Source organism: Rhinopithecus bieti, unplaced genomic scaffold, assembly GCF_001698545.2.
Source record: "Rhinopithecus bieti isolate Rb0 unplaced genomic scaffold, ASM169854v2 scaffold_315, whole genome shotgun sequence".
NCBI classification, from domain to species: domain Eukaryota; kingdom Metazoa; phylum Chordata; class Mammalia; order Primates; family Cercopithecidae; genus Rhinopithecus; species Rhinopithecus bieti.
This window is the reverse complement of record NW_016803481.1, coordinates 1,406,419-1,424,780: the sequence shown is the minus strand read 5'-3', so window position 1 is coordinate 1,424,780 and position 18,362 is coordinate 1,406,419. Positions and strand designations below refer to the sequence as shown.

Below are 18,362 nucleotides of genomic sequence, written 5' to 3'. Positions count from 1 at the left end.
TTAATCCTCTTTTCTGCTTAGCAGATAAATGCAATCAGCACTTTACTTTTATTTATTTGTTTTATTTATTTATTTTAAATAAATAAATTTATTTATTCTCACTCTTGCCTCCCAAGCTGAATGTGGTGATGTGATCGTAACTCACTGCAGCTTCGATCATAGCTTACTGCAGCCTTGAACGCCTGGGCTCAAGTGATCCTCCTGCCTCTGCTTCCCAAGTAGCTGGGACTACAGGCATATGCTGCCATGCCTAGCTTTTTTTTTTTTTTTTTTTTTAAAGTAGAGGTAGTCTTGCTGTTTTGCCCAGGCTGGTCTCAAATTCCTGAGCTCAGGTGATCCTTCTGCCTTGGCCTTTCAAAGTGCTGAGATTACAGCTGTGAGCTGTTGTATCCAGCCAGCAGATCACTTTAATTCAGTCAGGAACTGAGCTGAGTTAGAGGCTGCATTGCAGTGTTGGTAGGTCTCTCCCTCTGATTTGTCTCTGCTACTAGGGTGTAGTCATTCAGGACTTCTCAGCAGAAAGTTTGGTATGTTGCGGTGCTGTGTGGAGGTTGAACTGTAATTCATGTCTCTTTAGACTGATAAGACTGCCAGAATCTCCACTCTGTTCTCCTTCTACTTAGCTTCTTAGCTTCCTTCCCTGTGTAGCTTTAGAATTTTCAGATACCCATAGGGAAAACTGACTCTGTGTTAGGCTCAATCCTTCCCACTTCTTCTCACTTAGATCTTACTTCTTTCATTTCCAATTTTGTCTCTATAGCCTCAGAAGACCACCTACAGCTCTGCTAGTTTCTTGGGTTCTCCAGCACAGCCTAGGCCAAGCTTGATTCCTAGCCTCTTGTCTTATGCCCAGTTCAACAAATACCTGCTTCGAAAAGTGGCTGTATGTATCAGGCTACCTGTTTGTGCTTTCCTGCTCTTTGAATTCTTATTCCATCTGAAGTTCTTTAGCAGTTCTCCAGTGGCTTTAAATAGATAACTTAAAACTTTTTTTCTCTTTGTAGGTTGTTCTTGATGGAAACATTGGTGTAATACAGAGTACTCTTTCTTAGAAGTGGAAGTCATAGTTTGTTATATATCAGTTATTGTATTCATTTTATAGTTCTTTGACATCAGTTTCTTTGAGTGACTCTTGATTTTCTAATTGTATTATGTATAGGAGGCTCTGGAAAATAATATATATCAGTGCAGAAACAAATTGATTCGTCCACATTAGAAAGGCCTGGTGGTAAGAATATCTCTAACCACTTCAAAATCAGCAATGACTCAAACTTTTATATAAATAAATGCAAAAAATATTCCATAGTCAAAAGCACAGATGCACATCCTTGGGATATTTTTTCTATTCCTGTGGTTGAAACGATTATTTTACTGGGTTTTATGTTTGGGGCTACTGTTTTTTTCCCCTTAATATTAACTTAGAGCATTAGCTTTGTTTACATCATGTGATTTCACAGTATAAAGAACTCTGTTTAAAATGTGAAAAAGGCATGGTGCTGTAATCCCAGCACTTTGGAAGGCTGAGGTGGACAGATTGCTTAAGCCCAAGAGTTTAAGACCAGCCTGGGCAACATGGTGAGACCCTGTCTTTACAAAAACTACAAAATTTAACCTGTGTGGTAGTACGTGCCTCTAGTCCAGCTACTCAGGAGGCTGAGGTGGGTGGATTGCTTGAGCCTAGGAGGCAGAGGTTGAAGTTAGCCAAGATCATGTCACTGCACTCTAGCCTGGGTGACAGAGCGAGACCCTGTCTTTAAAAAAAAAAAAAAATCAAGAAAATTTGAGCCCAAAATGAGAGACCTTTCCCTGCCCTCAATGCTTAAATTGCTACTATGTTGCTACTTACCTTCCTCTCCTTCTCCCATTTTTTCTCCTATTACTTGTCCTCTCTCTCCTGTTGACAATTGTTAATTGAAGAGGATTTAGAAATTGAAATACTTAAAGAAGGCCAAGTGTGGTGGCTCACACCTGTAATCCCAGTGCTTTGGGAGGCCAGGGCGGGCAGATCACTTGAGGTGGGGAGTTTGAGAGCAGCCTGGCCAACATGGGTAAACCTCGTCTCTACTGAAAATACAAAAATTATCTGGGCGTAGTGGTGCATGCCTATAATCGCAGCTACTTGGGAGGCTGAGGCAGGAAAATTGCTTGAATGTGGGAGGGGGAGATTGCAGTGAGCCAAGATCATGCGACTGCACTCCAGCCTGGGCAACAGAGCGAGACTCCATCTTTAAAAAAAAAAGAGAAAGAAAGAAATACTTAAAGGAAGAAAACTAAAATGTCTTGTAATCCTATCACCAATCTAGTCACACTTTTGAACATTTGGTGCATGTCTTTTGTGTATTCTTTGTAAAATGGATATTGTCAGTGGTTCTCAACCCTGCTTCTTCATTAATATCACCTAAAATATAGATTCTGGGATACACCTCACATTTAACTAAATCAGAATCTTCAAGGGTAGGGCTAGGACAGTTTTATTTAAAAAAACAAAAACTCCCCTTCAGAAAATGTTAATAACCCTCAGAATTTTCTTTTAATGAGAAAGAGAATGTTGCAATATTATAGAAAGCTTTCACTTGTATACAGCTCTTTAACCAATTATTCAATTTTAACTTTTCCCTAGCCATTCCACCCTATGGTGAATCTGGATTGTTCTCGGGATTTCCGGCCTTTTCTTTGTGCACTCTATGCTCCTATTTGTATGGAATATGGACGTGTCACACTTCCCTGTCGTAGGCTGTGTCAACGGGCTTACAGTGAGTGTTCGAAGCTCATGGAGATGTTCGGTGTTCCTTGGCCTGAAGATATGGAATGCAGTAGGTATGAAAATTGTAGATTTTCATGGATCATTTCTTATATTGCAATATGTTTAAAATTACTTGTCTTCTTTTCCATCTGTTTTAAAAAACTTTTTTTGAAGTGTACATATTAGTCATTAATTTTGAATAGCAGTTTTGTGGTCTCAGAATTGTTTATTTGCTTAGAAATTTGGAAGCACTAAATGAAAAGAAAACATTTCTGTGAAGAAGTTTTAAAAGACTTAAGAATTACATAATCAAGACAGTTGATTTTTCCCCCTTTAAAACATTTTTTTCTGATTATGAAAATAGTGCTATTTGTGAAAAATTATACAGAGAAGAAAACCATTTATTACCTCATCATTGCAGGAGCTCAAATACCTTTATGATTTAACTATAGACTTGTAGAATAGTTCTCTCAGTTCTTTTTTTCTGTCAAGTATTAACATACCAAATCCAGAAAATGTCAAATACTTTTCAAATTACATCCAGTATATAGACTATAAGCATGTCTTAAAGTTTTGAGGATTTATTAAACATTCTTAAAGTTTCATTTGAGTGAGCATTATTAGTAGTAATAATATACTATATTTATTATATAACAATGTTTTACTTATTTGTATTCTGAAATATTTCAAGGATAAAGATTAAGGTGAATACTTATGTATCTATTTTTATCTAGCTTTGCCCAATATTAACAGTTTGTAATATTGGCTTCAGATTTTTTTTAAGAAATAAAACAATACAGGTAAAATTGAAGGTTTTTCCTTATTATCCATCTTGAGCTTATTATCTTCTTAACCCTCTAGGAGTGAGATAATGTTTATGTTGAATTTGTTTTAAAATCATTCCCATGTTTGCTTATATACTCTTACTACATATATGCATATCCATAAACAACACAACATTTTGTATGTATCTATGTTTGTACCTGTAACCTGTAGGTCTGGTACATTCCTTTTAATTGCCGTGTAGTGGCCAATTGTATTAATATCCTACAGTTATTTAGCTTTCCACTGATGGTCATTTAGGTTGTTTCCAGGTTTTGTTATTATAGGCAACCTTCTTTTCTCCTTCATATTTAAAATAATTTTGTTTGTTGTCTGGCAATAGCCCTTGGAGGCAAGTAAAGCAGATTTTGTTACTCTTACTTGACAGATGGAGAAACTTAAGAAATAATAAATCTGTACAGTAAGTCCTCACTTAACGTTGTTGATAGGTTCTCAGAATATGTGACTTTAAGCAGAATGACATTTAATGAAACCAATTTGTTTTGTTTTCTTCTTTTTTTTTTTTTTTTTTTTTTTTTTGAGCTGGAATCTCACTCTGTCCCCAAGCTGGAGTGCAGTGGCATGATCTTGGTTCACTGCAACCTCACCTCCTGGGTTCAAGCAATTCTCCTGCCTTAGCCTCGTGGATATAATGTTTATGTTGAATTTGTTTTAAAATCATTCCCATGTTTGCTTATATACTCTTACTACATATATGCATATCCATAAACAACACAACATTTTTGTATGTATCTATGTTTGTACCTGTAACCTGTAGGTCTGGTACATTCCTTTTAATTGCCGTGTAGTGGCCAATTGTATTAATATCCTACAGTTATTTAGCTTTCCACTGATGGTCATTTAGGTTGTTTCCAGGTTTTTGTTATTATAGGCAACCTTCTTTTCTCCTTCATATTTAAAAATAATTTTGTTTGTTGTCTGGCAATAGCCCTTGGAGGCAAGTAAAGCAGATTTTGTTACTCTTACTTGACAGATGGAGAAACTTAAGAAATAATAAATCTGTACAGTAAGTCCTCACTTAACGTTGTTGATAGGTTCTCAGAATATGTGACTTTAAGCAGAATGACATTTAATGAAACCAATTTGTTTTGTTTTCTCTTCTCTTTTTTTTTTTTTTTTTCTTTTTTTTTTTTTTTTTTTTTGAGCTGGAATCTCACTCTGTCCCCCAAGCTGGAGTGCAGTGGCATGATCTTGGTTCACTGCAACCTCACCTCCTGGGTTCAAGCAATTCTCCTGCCTTAGCCTCGTGGATACCAATTTGTTTTCTTACAAACGTTATAACAAAATGATGTTGAAAAAAAAAACAGTGTTTTTTAAGGACCTGCTGTATGGTGTCTTGCTTGAAGTCACAGTTTACAGGAATCTATCTACAATGTTAAATGAGGACTACTGTATTTGCTTCTTGTAGTCAATTCATTGATGTTCTGCATTCTCATATTTGTCTATTTCCCACCTATTTTACCTGCCCTTTTATTTAGTCCCATCTAACCATTCATCTCTTCTCTCTCCAGACACCTGAAAATGTTTCTAGTCTCTCTTTTAGAAGTCCGTAAATAAAACAATTATGAATTGCCTGGGTAGGAACTCTGTTTTATGCTTCTTGTATTTAATGCCTATTGTTTTGTGTCTTTTATTTTAATAGCTTATATATAAGCATAGAAATCTCATAATCTTTATTTTTTAAATTTGTTTTGATAGGATTAAACCTGTTTTATGTCCTCATTATATCCTGGGATTGCTTAAATTTGAAATCTTAAATTCTGAAAAAGGGAACTTCCTTTTTTTCTTTTTTTTTGAGACGGAGTCTCGCTCTGTCACCCAGGCTGGAGTGCAGTGGCGCGATCTCGGCTCACTGCAACCTCCGCCTGCTGGGTTCAAGCAATTCTACCTCAGTCTCCCAAGGAGCTGGGCTTACAGGCACCCACCACCATGCCCAGCTAATTTTTGCATTTTTGGTAGAGACGGGATTTCACCATGTTGGCCAGGCTGGTCTTGAACTCCTGACTTTAGGTGGTCTGCCCACCTTGGCCTCCCAAAGTGCTGGGATTACAGGCATGAGCCACCGCGCCCAGCCTCAAAGGGAACTTTCATAGCAACCTTTTATTCTTCCATAGCTCTCATGCTTTTGTACCTACTATACTGGTTGCCTTGGTTCATTTGTGCAGCTATAACAAAATACCACAGACTGGGCAAATTATAAATAATATAAATTTATTTCTCAGGTAGAGGCACAGACAGGTTGTGTTTCTAGTGAGGGCTGCTTTCTGCTTCCAACATGGCACTTTGTTGCTGCATCCTTCAGTGGATAGGAACACTGTATCCCCATGTGGCAGGAGAGCAAGAGGGGCAAGCTCACTCTGTAGCCTCTTTTATAAGGACATTAATCCCTTAATTGTCCCAAAGACCTCACTTCGTTTTTCTTTTTTGGAGATAGGGTCTCGCTCTGTTGCCCAGGCTGGAGTGCAGGGGCACAGTCATAGCTCACTACAGCCTCAAACTCCTGGGCTCAATCAGTTCTCTTGCCTCAGCCTCCCAAGTAGCTGGGATTACATGTGCATGCCACCATGTCCAGCTAACTAAAAAAAAAAAAAAAATTGTAGAGATGGGGTCTTGTTTTGTTGCCCAGGGAGGTCACAAACTCCTGGCCTTAAGCAGTCCTCCCGCCTTGGCCTCCTAAAGTGCTGGGATTATAAACTAAGCCACTGCACTTGGCCAGGACCTGCCTCTGAATGCCACTGCAGTGGGGATTGTTTCATGAATATTCATGTCCCCCAAAGTTCATGTATTGGAAACTTAGTTCTCAGTGCAACAGTGCTGAGAGGTGAGACCTTTAAGAGATCATGAGGACTCCACCCTCATGAATGGATTAATACCATTATCTCAGAAGGGCATTAGTTATTGCGAGAGTGGGTTCCTGATAAAAGGATGAGTTTGGCCTCTTTTCCTCCCTGGCCCCCATGCTCTCTTGCCCTTTTGCCGTGGATTGATGCACCAAGAATGCACCTCCTTCCCAGATGCAGGCCCCCTTGACTTGGACTTCTTAGCCTCTAGAGCTGTAAGAAATAAATCCCTGGTTTTTATAAATTACCCAGTCTCAGGTATTCTGTCATAGCAGCACAAAATGGACGAAGACAGCACTTATTCTAAAAATTCATGGACACCCCAGAATTTTATCTTTTATCCTAAATAGACCCTTTCTGATCTCATTTGTTTCTTTCTTTAGCTTAAATGTTGTGGTCTATCACTTGAAATAACGTGTTTGATAGCAGTTTCATCTCATTCCTCTTACTGTACTTATTTAGACCTCCAAATAGACTGATTAATTTTTTACAAATTGATTGTGCTATATATTTAATGATTCTGAAATTACAGCAGTTGTATTTTCTATTTGTAACCACTTGTCTTGGTCAGAAAAATTTCTGTTGATTTTCCTCAGCACTTGTGCCAAATCTGTATCACTTAAACTTGTATCTCACCTTTATTTCCTTCAACCTTAGTCTATCCTCCTTTCCTGAAAATGATTCAGTCCATCATGTAAGAGAACTATTGTGATCTGTTATTTCTCAGACCGTTCCTTCTCAATTTCCTTGTTGGATCCTCCTCTTTTTTCTGCCCCTTGAATAATGGTGCTTCCCAGAGTTTTGTTCCTGTTCTCTGCAGCTCTCACTGGATAATCTCATCTCACCTATTTTAACTCTTATTTATATACTGATGATTCCTAAACCTGAATCTGTAGCCTCTCCCTGCAAAGCTCAAAACCTGCATATATCCAGCAGCTGTTGAAAATCCTAACATATATCCAGTAGCCATTGGAAATCCTGGCCTCAGTTTGGCTCAGCAACCTCAGTTTTGGCATATGTAAAATTGATTTTACTTCTTGGCTCACTTTTTTATTCCCTTGAAGTATCTTCTGTTCCTACTTCATTGATCTTAACTCCCACATTCAAGTTATGCATTCTGTTGCTTTTAGCTAACTAGTTTCATGTCCGTCTCATTCTCAGTGCCTTATTTGGCTTTCATTTTGGCACATCTGGTGTCCCTGCCCCCATTTTTGCCCCACTCAAGTCTATCTTTTACACTGCTCCTGGTTACCTTTCTGATTACTTGGGTTTGGGTTATATGAATATATTCACTCAACATTCTTTAGTTCGACAGATGTCAGTTGAATGTCTTTGGTGTGCTAGGCACTATTCTAGATACCAAAAATGAGCAGTGAACAAAACAGAGATCCTGTTCTTATGGAGTGAAAATTCTAGTGGTGGAGGTAAATAAAATTGTAGACAATGTCACAGGAAAATAAATGCTAATAAGAACAAATGCGGTAGGTGATAGGGATACAAAATAGGAGAGCAGAGGGATTCTATTTTCTATAGAGTGCTTGGAGAAGTCCTTTTTGATAAGGGGGCTTTGGACGAGGGACTTGAATGAAGTGAGAAAACAAATGATGATATCTGGGGGCAGAGCAGGCTAGGCAGAGGAAGCAGCAGCAAGTACAGAGACTCTGAAGTGGAACCATGCTTCCTAAACTCAGAACGACAGGACACCAAAGTGGTTGGAGCCAAGTGAGTGAGGGAGAGTGGAAGAAAATAAGATCAGAAAAGTACTGGGGCCGAGGGTCTCTCTAGCTGTGGTAGGGAATTTGGATTTGACTCTGAGATGAGAAGCCATTAGAGGGTTTTAAGCAGAAGAGAAGGAGGATCACAAACACAGGAGCAGCATATCTTTAAAGGATTACTTTGGCTGCTCTGTGGAAATGGAGATCAATTGGAGGCCCCTCTAGAAGTCCAGGGAAGAAATATTGATGGCTCAGACTGGGCACCAGAGGGGAGGAAATGAGAAGAGGTCGGTTTCCTGATGTATCACTAAGTAGAATCACAGGAAATGCTGGTAGATTGTGATGTGTATATGAAAGATAAGGGACATCAAGGATAACCCCAAGGTTTTTGGCCTGAGCAGCTAGAAGTATAGAATAACCACTTATTGATATGGGGAAACCTGAGGAGTAGAAGTCAAGAATTTGCTTTCAGAAGGGTTGAAGATTGAGGTGCCTATTAGATATCTAAGTGTGTATGTTGGGTTGGCAGTTAGATATACAAATAATTTCCATAGATAGTACTGGGTAACATGGGAAAATTGTAGTGTTTACATGGTTTTAAATTTTGTTAAGGTTTACACACGCACACATACATTTCTGCAACATGCTTACCTCTCCAGTCACATCTCCTGCCACAAGTCATGCACACTCAGTGTTCCAGCAGTAACAAACACACCCTGTTCAGACATCTATGCCTATGCTTATATTTGCTTACTAGAATGCTGATTGGCTTACTGCTAATACTGATTTAAAATCCTGTATTGGGGAACTTACTCTGTGAAGTCTTTCATAATTCCTTCCGCTTATGTAATTAATTTGTCTTTATCATTATCATTTTTGTACCTTATATAGATTTTAATTGCTAGCAGAGTGTCACACTGCTGTATTTTGTGTATGTTGTGTTTATAAGTATGTGTCTCCTTCTAGATTCAAGGATAGAGATCTGTATTTTTATCTTTTTAACTCCTGGCATATTGCAGTGTTCCAATAAATACTTGAATGCAATACATTTTGTCATTTGGCTTTATAATTATCTGTGAAGAAAATGGTTTGTATTAGAAAATCTAAAAGATTTGAAGATATTAATCAGCTACAGTATAAGGTTATATATGTGTTTGGCAAACTTAATGATAGTTTCTTAGAAACTATTTGATGTATATAAAACAGCAAACAGCTAGTTACTGGGAGTCTAAAGTCTTAGAAACAGTTATTGGCAAAAAAATTAAAGATGAAGGGAGTTCATGACAATGGTCTCCTTAGTTGCATAAATATCTGCAACACAACCTTGTTTTGTCTCGAGGCTATCATACTTTCTCAAGACATACAACTAGTATTTTTTGCTCAGCTGTCAAAAATCTAGTTGTATGGACCACAAACAAGATATCACCATTTACTTTATTTCTACATATTGCATTTGCTCTCCAGGAATAAATAAGGTTGTGAGTGCCAGATTTGGAAATCCAAATTGTTAGATCGTGGTAGATTTCCCCATAAGTAAAAATAGTTCTCATGTTGTTTTGTTTTTTAGGTTCCCAGATTGTGATGAGCCGTATCCTCGACTTGTGGATCTGAATTTAGCTGGAGAACCAACTGAAGGAGCCCCAGTGGCAGTGCAGAGAGACTATGGTTTTTGGTGTCCCCGGGAGTTAAAAATTGATCCTGATCTGGGTTATTCTTTTCTGCACGTGCGTGATTGTTCACCTCCTTGTCCAAATATGTACTTCAGGAGAGAAGAACTATCATTTGCTCGCTATTTCATAGGATTGATTTCAATCATTTGCCTCTCTGCCACATTGTTTACTTTTTTAACTTTTTTGATTGATGTCACAAGATTCCGTTATCCTGAAAGGCCTATTATATTTTATGCAGTCTGCTACATGATGGTATCCTTAATTTTCTTCATTGGATTTTTGCTTGAGGATCGAGTAGCCTGCAATGCGTCCATCCCTGCACAATATAAGGCTTCCACAGTGACACAAGGATCTCATAATAAAGCCTGTACCATGCTTTTTATGATACTCTATTTTTTTACTATGGCTGGCAGTGTATGGTGGGTAATTCTTACCATCACATGGTTTTTAGCAGCTGTGCCAAAGTGGGGTAGTGAAGCTATTGAGAAGAAAGCATTGCTGTTTCATGCCAGTGCATGGGGCATCCCTGGAACTCTAACTATCATCCTTTTAGCGATGAATAAAATTGAAGGTGATAATATTAGTGGCGTGTGTTTTGTTGGCCTCTACGATGTTGATGCATTGAGATATTTTGTTCTTGCTCCCCTCTGCCTGTATGTGGTAGTTGGGGTTTCTCTCCTCTTAGCTGGCATTATATCCCTAAACAGAGTTCGGATTGAGATTCCATTGGAAAAGGAGAACCAAGATAAATTAGTGAAGTTTATGATCCGGATTGGTGTTTTCAGCATTCTTTATCTCGTACCACTCTTGGTTGTAATTGGATGCTACTTTTATGAGCAAGCTTACCGTGGCATCTGGGAAACAACATGGATACAAGAACGCTGCAGAGAATATCACATTCCGTGTCCATATCAGGTAAGGGAAACCTTGTTACAAATTTCAGAATGTGTGATAATAAAACAAAAGCGTATTACTATAATGAGTTAATAGCTGTTTTTTGAAATGTCATGAATCTTCAACTTGTACATTAACATTTTAAGGGTGAGATAAATACGTTGTAAATATGTAATATACATATTTGATAGACATCTTCATTTTAAAAGATGACTTACAAGTCTACGCTATGGGCTTTTAAGCAGTGTACTTCTATTGGTGAATTTTTTTTCCAGAAGTGTGCAGTATTGGGGGGGAGAAGCACTTTACCAACATTTATTAAAATGTGCTATCTTTTTATGGGAATTTTACTGATGTTCAGGTTAGAAATTGTTTTATTAATAGCAGTTTTGCAAAAATAAGATGCAAGTATAAAACTCTTGATGATCTTGATTTTTCTTCTTTACATACTGAATATTTTGTGGTTTCTTTTGGAGTTTAGCGTTCAGAGCCTCTGGTAGTCTTAGAATTATGGAATTTCAAATCTAGAAAGAACTTTAGAGATCATTTATTCAGATTCCCTCTGTAATTTAGAGTTCTTGAACACCTAGCATCATATTTGAAGCTTTGAAATGTTAAATGACTTGCTCATGGGTAGTAAATGAGCAGCTGGGATTTAGTCTTAGATAAACGTAGTCAAGGAAAATATATCAGGAGTTAATGCTAAGTGTTTCTCTCTCCTATCTTTTTTTTTTTTTTTTTGAGATGGAGTCTCGCTCTGTCGCCCAGGCTGGAGTGCAGTGGCCGATCTCAGCTCACTGCAAGCTCCGCCCCCCGGGTTTACGCCATTCTCCTGCCTCAGCCTCCCAAGTAGCTGGGACTACAGGCGCCCGCCACCTCGCCTGGCTAGTTTTTTGTATTTTTTAGTAGAGACGGGGTTTCACCGTATTAGCCAGGATGGTCTCGATCTCCTGACCTCGTGATCCGCCCATCTCGGCCTCCCAAAGTGCTGGGATTACAGGCTTGAGCCACCGCGCCCGGCCTCTTAATACTTTTAAATACCTTTATTGAAGTACTTATGTATTACAGATAACTTTTGTTTACTAGTCTGTTTCCCTACTACTATACAATGAATTCTTTGAAAGGAAGAATTTCTTTTTTTGTGTTTTGAAGACATTCTGTAGATAATAGTAATGAGAATGTGGGTATATAGCTTGAGAAGAGGAGACATTTTTAAGACATGGTAACAGAAATGTACATTTAAGAAATGGTTGCTGCTACAGAGAGTATGGGGTTAGCACACAATAAATGCTGATACATTTTTGATCACTGAGAATGCCAATTTCCCTTTTATTTTGGTATAAATAGTCCTATACAAATGATATTTATCATTGTATAATATTAGGTACTGATTTTTTAAAAACAAACCAACTCATAACTTAAGAGACTAGGAAAAAATGAATAATTGAAATTCCATTCAATTTCTTGCCAGAACCGCTTACTAAAAACTCCTAATACGAGTTTTCAGACCTAAAGGTAAATAATCCAGTTTTCCTTCTGAGAGAGAGATGTTGAATTATATTTTATGCTTCCCCATGTCAGTTTCTAAGATTGTAAATTATTATTTTAGGGCTATTGAAGAAATAATGTTTGACCATGAAATAATGGTCTTAAAAAATACCAAACCTCAAACATGTAAATCAGAGTAGTTGGGATGCTGCTTTTTTCATGACATACCTAGAATTCTTCTAGCATCTTTAGAACAAGTTTGAGCTACGCTGAAATATATATGTGTGTGTGTTGGGGGCGGGATTAATAGTGTTTTCTAAGAAATACTTCCATCATACAGAAATGAATAACAAATGATAATAACAACAAAGGTATTAAACTGTAAGCTGGAGTAGGAGTCCTAGCTTCTTTTCTTACTTTCATTAATTAACTTTATAACCTTGGATGAGCTTCGCCTCTCTCTGCTTCAGTTCCTCATAATATGAGGATAGTAATAGAATCCACCTCCTAGAGTTGTTTTTTAGCATTATGCATGTAAATACTTGGAAGTGTGGCTGCTAGTCTAGGGCCACTTCACTCTGAATGCTCTCGATATCTTCTGATCTCGGAAGCTAAGCAGGGTCAGGCCTGGTTAGTCCTTGGATGGGAGAAGTGTGGCTACTACATAATAGGTGCTCAAAATGTTGGCTCTGTTCTTGTTATTGTCTATTGTTGTTGCTACCATTATTTACATAGAAATATGTTTTTTAAAAGCCATTCAGTAGTAAGCTTTAGCAAATGCAATATTTGTTTCAGACTTTTAAAAGAAGTCATAAATTTAGCTGAAACTTCCTGTGTACCCTTCCCTAATCCTGTTCCTCTTATTCGCTCCCCAGAGACAACCATCGTTGTGAATTTGGAGTTGTTCATTCCCATAAAAGCCAATACAATTACCAATACATATGTAGTTATAAAAAATGTTTGTTTCACCCATGTTTGACTAAATTCTTTAACTCAACATTTTGTTTTTGAGTTGCATTTATGTTAATACTACAACTGTAGTTTTTAAAATGTTTCCTTTTACTAATATAAAGGAAATGTATAACATATTTCAAATATGTAGAGATATAGAAAATAAATATCCAGGTACTCACAACCCAACTACCTTGAAATCTTGAAATTATGGCATATGTATCTATATCTGTCTGTGTACCTATGTATCTAATATTAAAGATACAGTTGATACCTCCTCTGTTCCTTTCCATATTCCCATTCCTCTTCTGTCTCCCTCCCTAGAGAAACCCTTCTCATAAATACGGTATTTTTCATTCTCCTGAATATTTTTATACTGTTGCTGAGTGTTTATGTATCCATAAAATTTGCTGTTGATGCAAGTTTCTAAAATGCATATACGTGAGATCATTCTGTAGCTCATTTTTTAGTATATGTGCTGCCGAAGCGAGCACCTGTAGCTCATTTTTTAACTCAGTTTTATGTTTTTGAGAATATATATGTTGGTATGTGTACTGATAATTTGTTTTAACTGCAGTGGAGTATGCTACTGTATAAATAGACTGTAATTTATTCACTCATTTATTGATGAATTTTATAGTCATTTCTAATTTTTTGTTATAAGCCATTTTTCAGTGAATATTCTTGTAACACCTTCATTTCTTACATATGAACAGGAGTTTCTATTGGAAGTTTTGCATAGGCTATAAGCATGTTCAACTCAAGTGGTTATTTTAATTTATACTCACACCAGAGTATGAGTTTTCCCCTTTGTCCCCATTTTGGCACTCTCAGGCTTTTAAATTTTTGCCAACCTTTGAAATAATATCTCAATTCTGTAGTAATTTACCTTTTTCTTATTATTATAAGTAAGGTTGAATGTGTTTTCGTATGTTTATTGGCCATTTGGGGTTTCTCTGTGATTTACCTCTTTTTTTATCTTTGTCCATTGCTCTCTTAGATTGTTTGCTTTTTACTGTTTAAATATTCTTGGTCTTCTTTGCCAGTCATTTGCATTACAGATATTTTCTGCTTTGTGGCTTGTCTTTTCACTTTATTCGTGCTTTGTCTTTTGTGTTTTAAGATAATCCTTCCCTGCCACTAAAGTCATTAAAAGGGCCTCCTGTATTTTTTCTAGCAGTTTCTACAATTTGCTTTTTTGAGTCATATCTCTAATCCCATAAAATTTATTTTTGTGAATGTCGTAAGGAACATAATTTTATTTTTCCATATGGATAAGACATGTGCTTTCTGCATCACAGATCAAATAGTTCATCTATTTCAATTGTAATGCAGCCTCTGTCATGCACAAGTTTGATTTTTAGGCTCTCTCATTTGTATAACCATGTGTCAACTCCACATCTTCCTTACCTTGTTCTTCTTCTTCAAAACTATTTTAGCTATTCTTGGTACTTTGCTCTTCGGTATGAGTTTTAAAATCAATTTTCCATGAAAACACTGTCAGGATTTTCATTGAAATTGTTTTCGATTTATAAATGAATCTGGGGAACATTGCCATTTTTGCAATACTGAGTTTTAATATCTTGTTTATTTACATTTTCATTAAATTGGTTGTTGGTGGTGTACAGGCATGCTATTTAAAAAATTTTTTAATTTATTTATTGTGACAAAGTCTCACTCTGTTGCCTAGGTTGGAGTGCAGTGGCACAGTCATAGCTCTCTGTAACCATGAACTCCCAGGCTCCAGTGATCCTCCTGCCTCATCCTCCCTAGTAAGTGGGGCTACAGGCGTGTGCTGCCATACTTGGCTAATTTTTTTTATTTTTTGTAGAGATGGGGTCTCCCTGTGTTGCCCAGGCTGGTCTCAAGTGATCCTTCCACCTTGGCTTTCTAAAGACTGGGATTATAGGTGTGAGCTACTGTACCTGGCTTGATTGATTTTGTGTATTGGTTTTATATCAGACATCCTTGTTGAACCCCTATTAGTTCTGGTTGTGTATGGATTCTCTTAGATATTCTTTCTAGAAATCATGTTGTTTGCCAAGTAGGGACCAATTTGTCTTGCTTGCTTTCCAATTTTTATATTTCATGTAAGAGCTGCCTACTCTTGGAAAGGATTTGCGCATCCTCCTGTAAAACTCTGTCCTCATGTCTTTGAAGTAAAAGGAAAGAAATTGGTTAAGAAAGTAGGCTTTTGTAAGTTAACCATTTAATCTCTTCAATACTAATGGTGTTATTCAGGTCTTTTATTTCTTCTTGAGACTTTTTTTTCATTTATATTTTTCTGGAACATTATTTCATCTAACTTTTCAAATACATTGGCATAAATTTGTTCAATTTTAAAATGTTTTACCATTTTAGTTTTGTTCCTAATATATATGTTCTTTTTTCCCCCCATGATCAATCTTGTTAAAGGATTATTTCTTTTGTTTGCTTGTTTTGGTAGAGGTGGTGTCTTGTTATGCTGCCCAGGCAGGTCTCAAACTCCTGGCCTCAGGGATCCTCCCTCGTTGGCCTCTCAAAAGCACTGGGATAACAGGCCTGAGCCGCTGCGCCCTCCAAAGGTTATCTTTTTAATTCAATTATTTCTGGTCTTATTTTATTCCTACTGCTTTCTTTAGAATTATTTTGTTTTTCTAGATTCTTGAATTGAAAGCTTAACTCATTTATTGTCAATATTTTCTAATTTTAAAAATACATTTAATAGTTACTTTAAATTTAACCAAAAGACCATTATTAACCAGTTTGGTCATTCACACTCATTCTGTCTCCTGAACTTAGCTTTAGGCAACTTTATGATTTGCTTTTTTTTTTTGAGAACCTTTATTGAAGTTTGGGAATCTCTCTCTGGCTTTTTGTTCTTCACAGAAATGTCCATTCACAAGCTGATGGAAAGAGATATTTTTTACCCTAAAATCTCATGGGTAACACTTGGATACATTTTAAAAATTCCCTCCAATGTGTATTTTTTTCTAGGATTTCCTTTCTCTTTAGCATAATAATTCAGAGACTGTTCTAGAAGATAGTGCTGGTGTGGCTAAAGTTTTATTCTATATGTGAGTCCCATGAATTCCTTTGTGATTCTTGTGCTTTCCAATCTTGCTTGTGTAAATAGATGTTGAGTTAAACCTGGCCTGTTAAAAAAAAAATAAAGCACTATAAATATGAACTCTTATTTGTATAGACGTCATTGTGGGTAACATCTGTGATTACTGATATCCACAATAACCTTTTCAAATAGATAGCATGGCTTCATTCCTGGCATTCAAAAGCATTTAAAGCAGAAGGAAGTAATGTGGCTTACACAGTTACATTAGCTTAAGGATCAGCAAACTATAGCCCATCTGAATTGTAGCATACAGATAAACTAGAGGACCAGCCACCTGTTTTTTTAATTGTAGTTTTATACACACACACACACGTTATGTATATGTTCTCATTTTAACCATTTTTAAGTGTATAGTTCTGTGACATTTAGTAAATTGTGCAACCATCACCCCCATCCATTTCCAGTACCTTTTCATCTTTTCAAACTGAAAAGACTTAGCAACACGGTAAGACCCCATTTCTACAAAAAATATAAAAATTAGCCAGGCATGTTGGCATGCTCCTGTAGTCCTAGCTACTCGGGAGGCTGAGGCAGGAGAATAGTTTGAGCCCAAGGCTTCAGAGAGCTGTGACTGTACCACTGCACTCCCGCCTAGATGTCAGAGCGAGACCCTATCTCAATAAAAATCAGTCAATCAATCAGTGAGACTCTGCACCCATTAAACAGTAACTCCCCATTCTTCTTCCCCACATCCCCTGTCGACTACCATTCTACTTTGTCTCTATGAATTTAATTCTAGATATCTCATATAAATGGAATCATACAATAATTTGCCCTACTTTGATTTTTTAAATATTCAGATATTAGGATATTAATATTTGTTTTGTTCAGAATTTATTTTAGAGGAATCTTATACAGACTTCTGAATTGAGCACCAGTGATGTGAAATTTTTATATTGAAGTAATACCCCACATACTTGAATAAAGATCTGCTGTTATTGAGTGTGCCTTATAGAACACTTAGTAGGTGCTGATGATAATTCCTAGTAAGTTTTTTAAATGTTTTAAGCAGTGATGGAGCAGTCTTCTCAGGTGACTTAGAAAGAGAAAATATTTGAATATATTTGCTTAAAAACCAGTAAGGTTGCTTTACAGTTATCTCTCATATTACAGAAACTTTCAAATATCTGAAAAAATTAGTTCGTGAGTTGTTTATCATGTTTTTTTAAAATACCGATTGGGTTTAGTGCAGACAGCGTGAATGTAAATTCATAATTTAAAGAAAAATTGGCTGGGTGTAAAGTATTTTAAAAGGAGTGCTCTCGCTGAAAACAGTTTCACTGGCTTGTTTTTTCTGTTTTCTAAATAAAATTCTAGGTTTTAGCACAGTTTTAGATTGACAGAAAAATTGTGAAGATAATACAGTGAGTTCCCATATGCCTTGTACCAGCTTTCCCTGTTATTAACATCTTATATCACTGTGGTACATCTGTTGTAATTGGCTAACCAATAGGGATACATTATTATTAACTGAAGTCCATACTTTATTCAGATTTCCTTAGTTTTTATCTAACATCCCATTTCTGTTCTAAGATCCCACCCAGGAGATGACATTTAGTAGTCATGTCTCCTTGGCCTCCTCTTGGCTATGACAGTCTTTCAGCCTCTCTTTTCGATGTCACTACCTAGATTTTAAAATACTATACCAATCATTTTTAGCAAGAACACTCATTTTTAATGTTTATTAAATACTTGAAAAGTAGTATTGAATGCCTAAATTATGAATTAATTATGAAATATAGTCTGGGTAGTCATAGTAGTATTTCACAATTTAAAAACTGGTTTATTTCTAGAATACTTTTTTTATATTGTGTTTTTAAAAATAACAGATCAGTAATGTTACAGATATTTGGGTTTTTTTGGTCTAATAATAGTTTCCTCTGTTTAGTGCCTTCTAAGAATTTCAGAGTATCCTATGAAAGAGTTACAGTTCTCAAAGATTCTTGATATTTCTAGAAAAGAATTCGGATTTAGCATGATATTCATTAAAAATGTGGGCTTTAAAATCAGACAGGCTGGGTTTATGACTTGTTGCTACCATTCCTTCATGTAAAATGCAGAAAATAATATGCTAAATACAGTAATATGTACCTCATGGGTGGCAATGAA

The 18,362-nt window shown here is 36.6% G+C and overlaps 1 protein-coding gene across 3 annotated transcripts in view; it reads left to right on the top strand.

The window, feature by feature from the left end:
- FZD3 (frizzled class receptor 3) overlaps positions 1-18,362 on the top strand; it is a 75,190-nt gene that overhangs the window by 27,893 nt on the left and 28,935 nt on the right. For all 3 annotated transcript variants that reach the window (XM_017884770.1, XM_017884776.1, XM_017884783.1), the window contains 2 exons: positions 2,621-2,817; positions 9,709-10,726. In XM_017884770.1, coding sequence (XP_017740259.1) covers positions 2,621-2,817; positions 9,709-10,726 — 1,215 coding nt within the window. The remainder of the gene's footprint in view (positions 1-2,620; positions 2,818-9,708; positions 10,727-18,362) is intronic.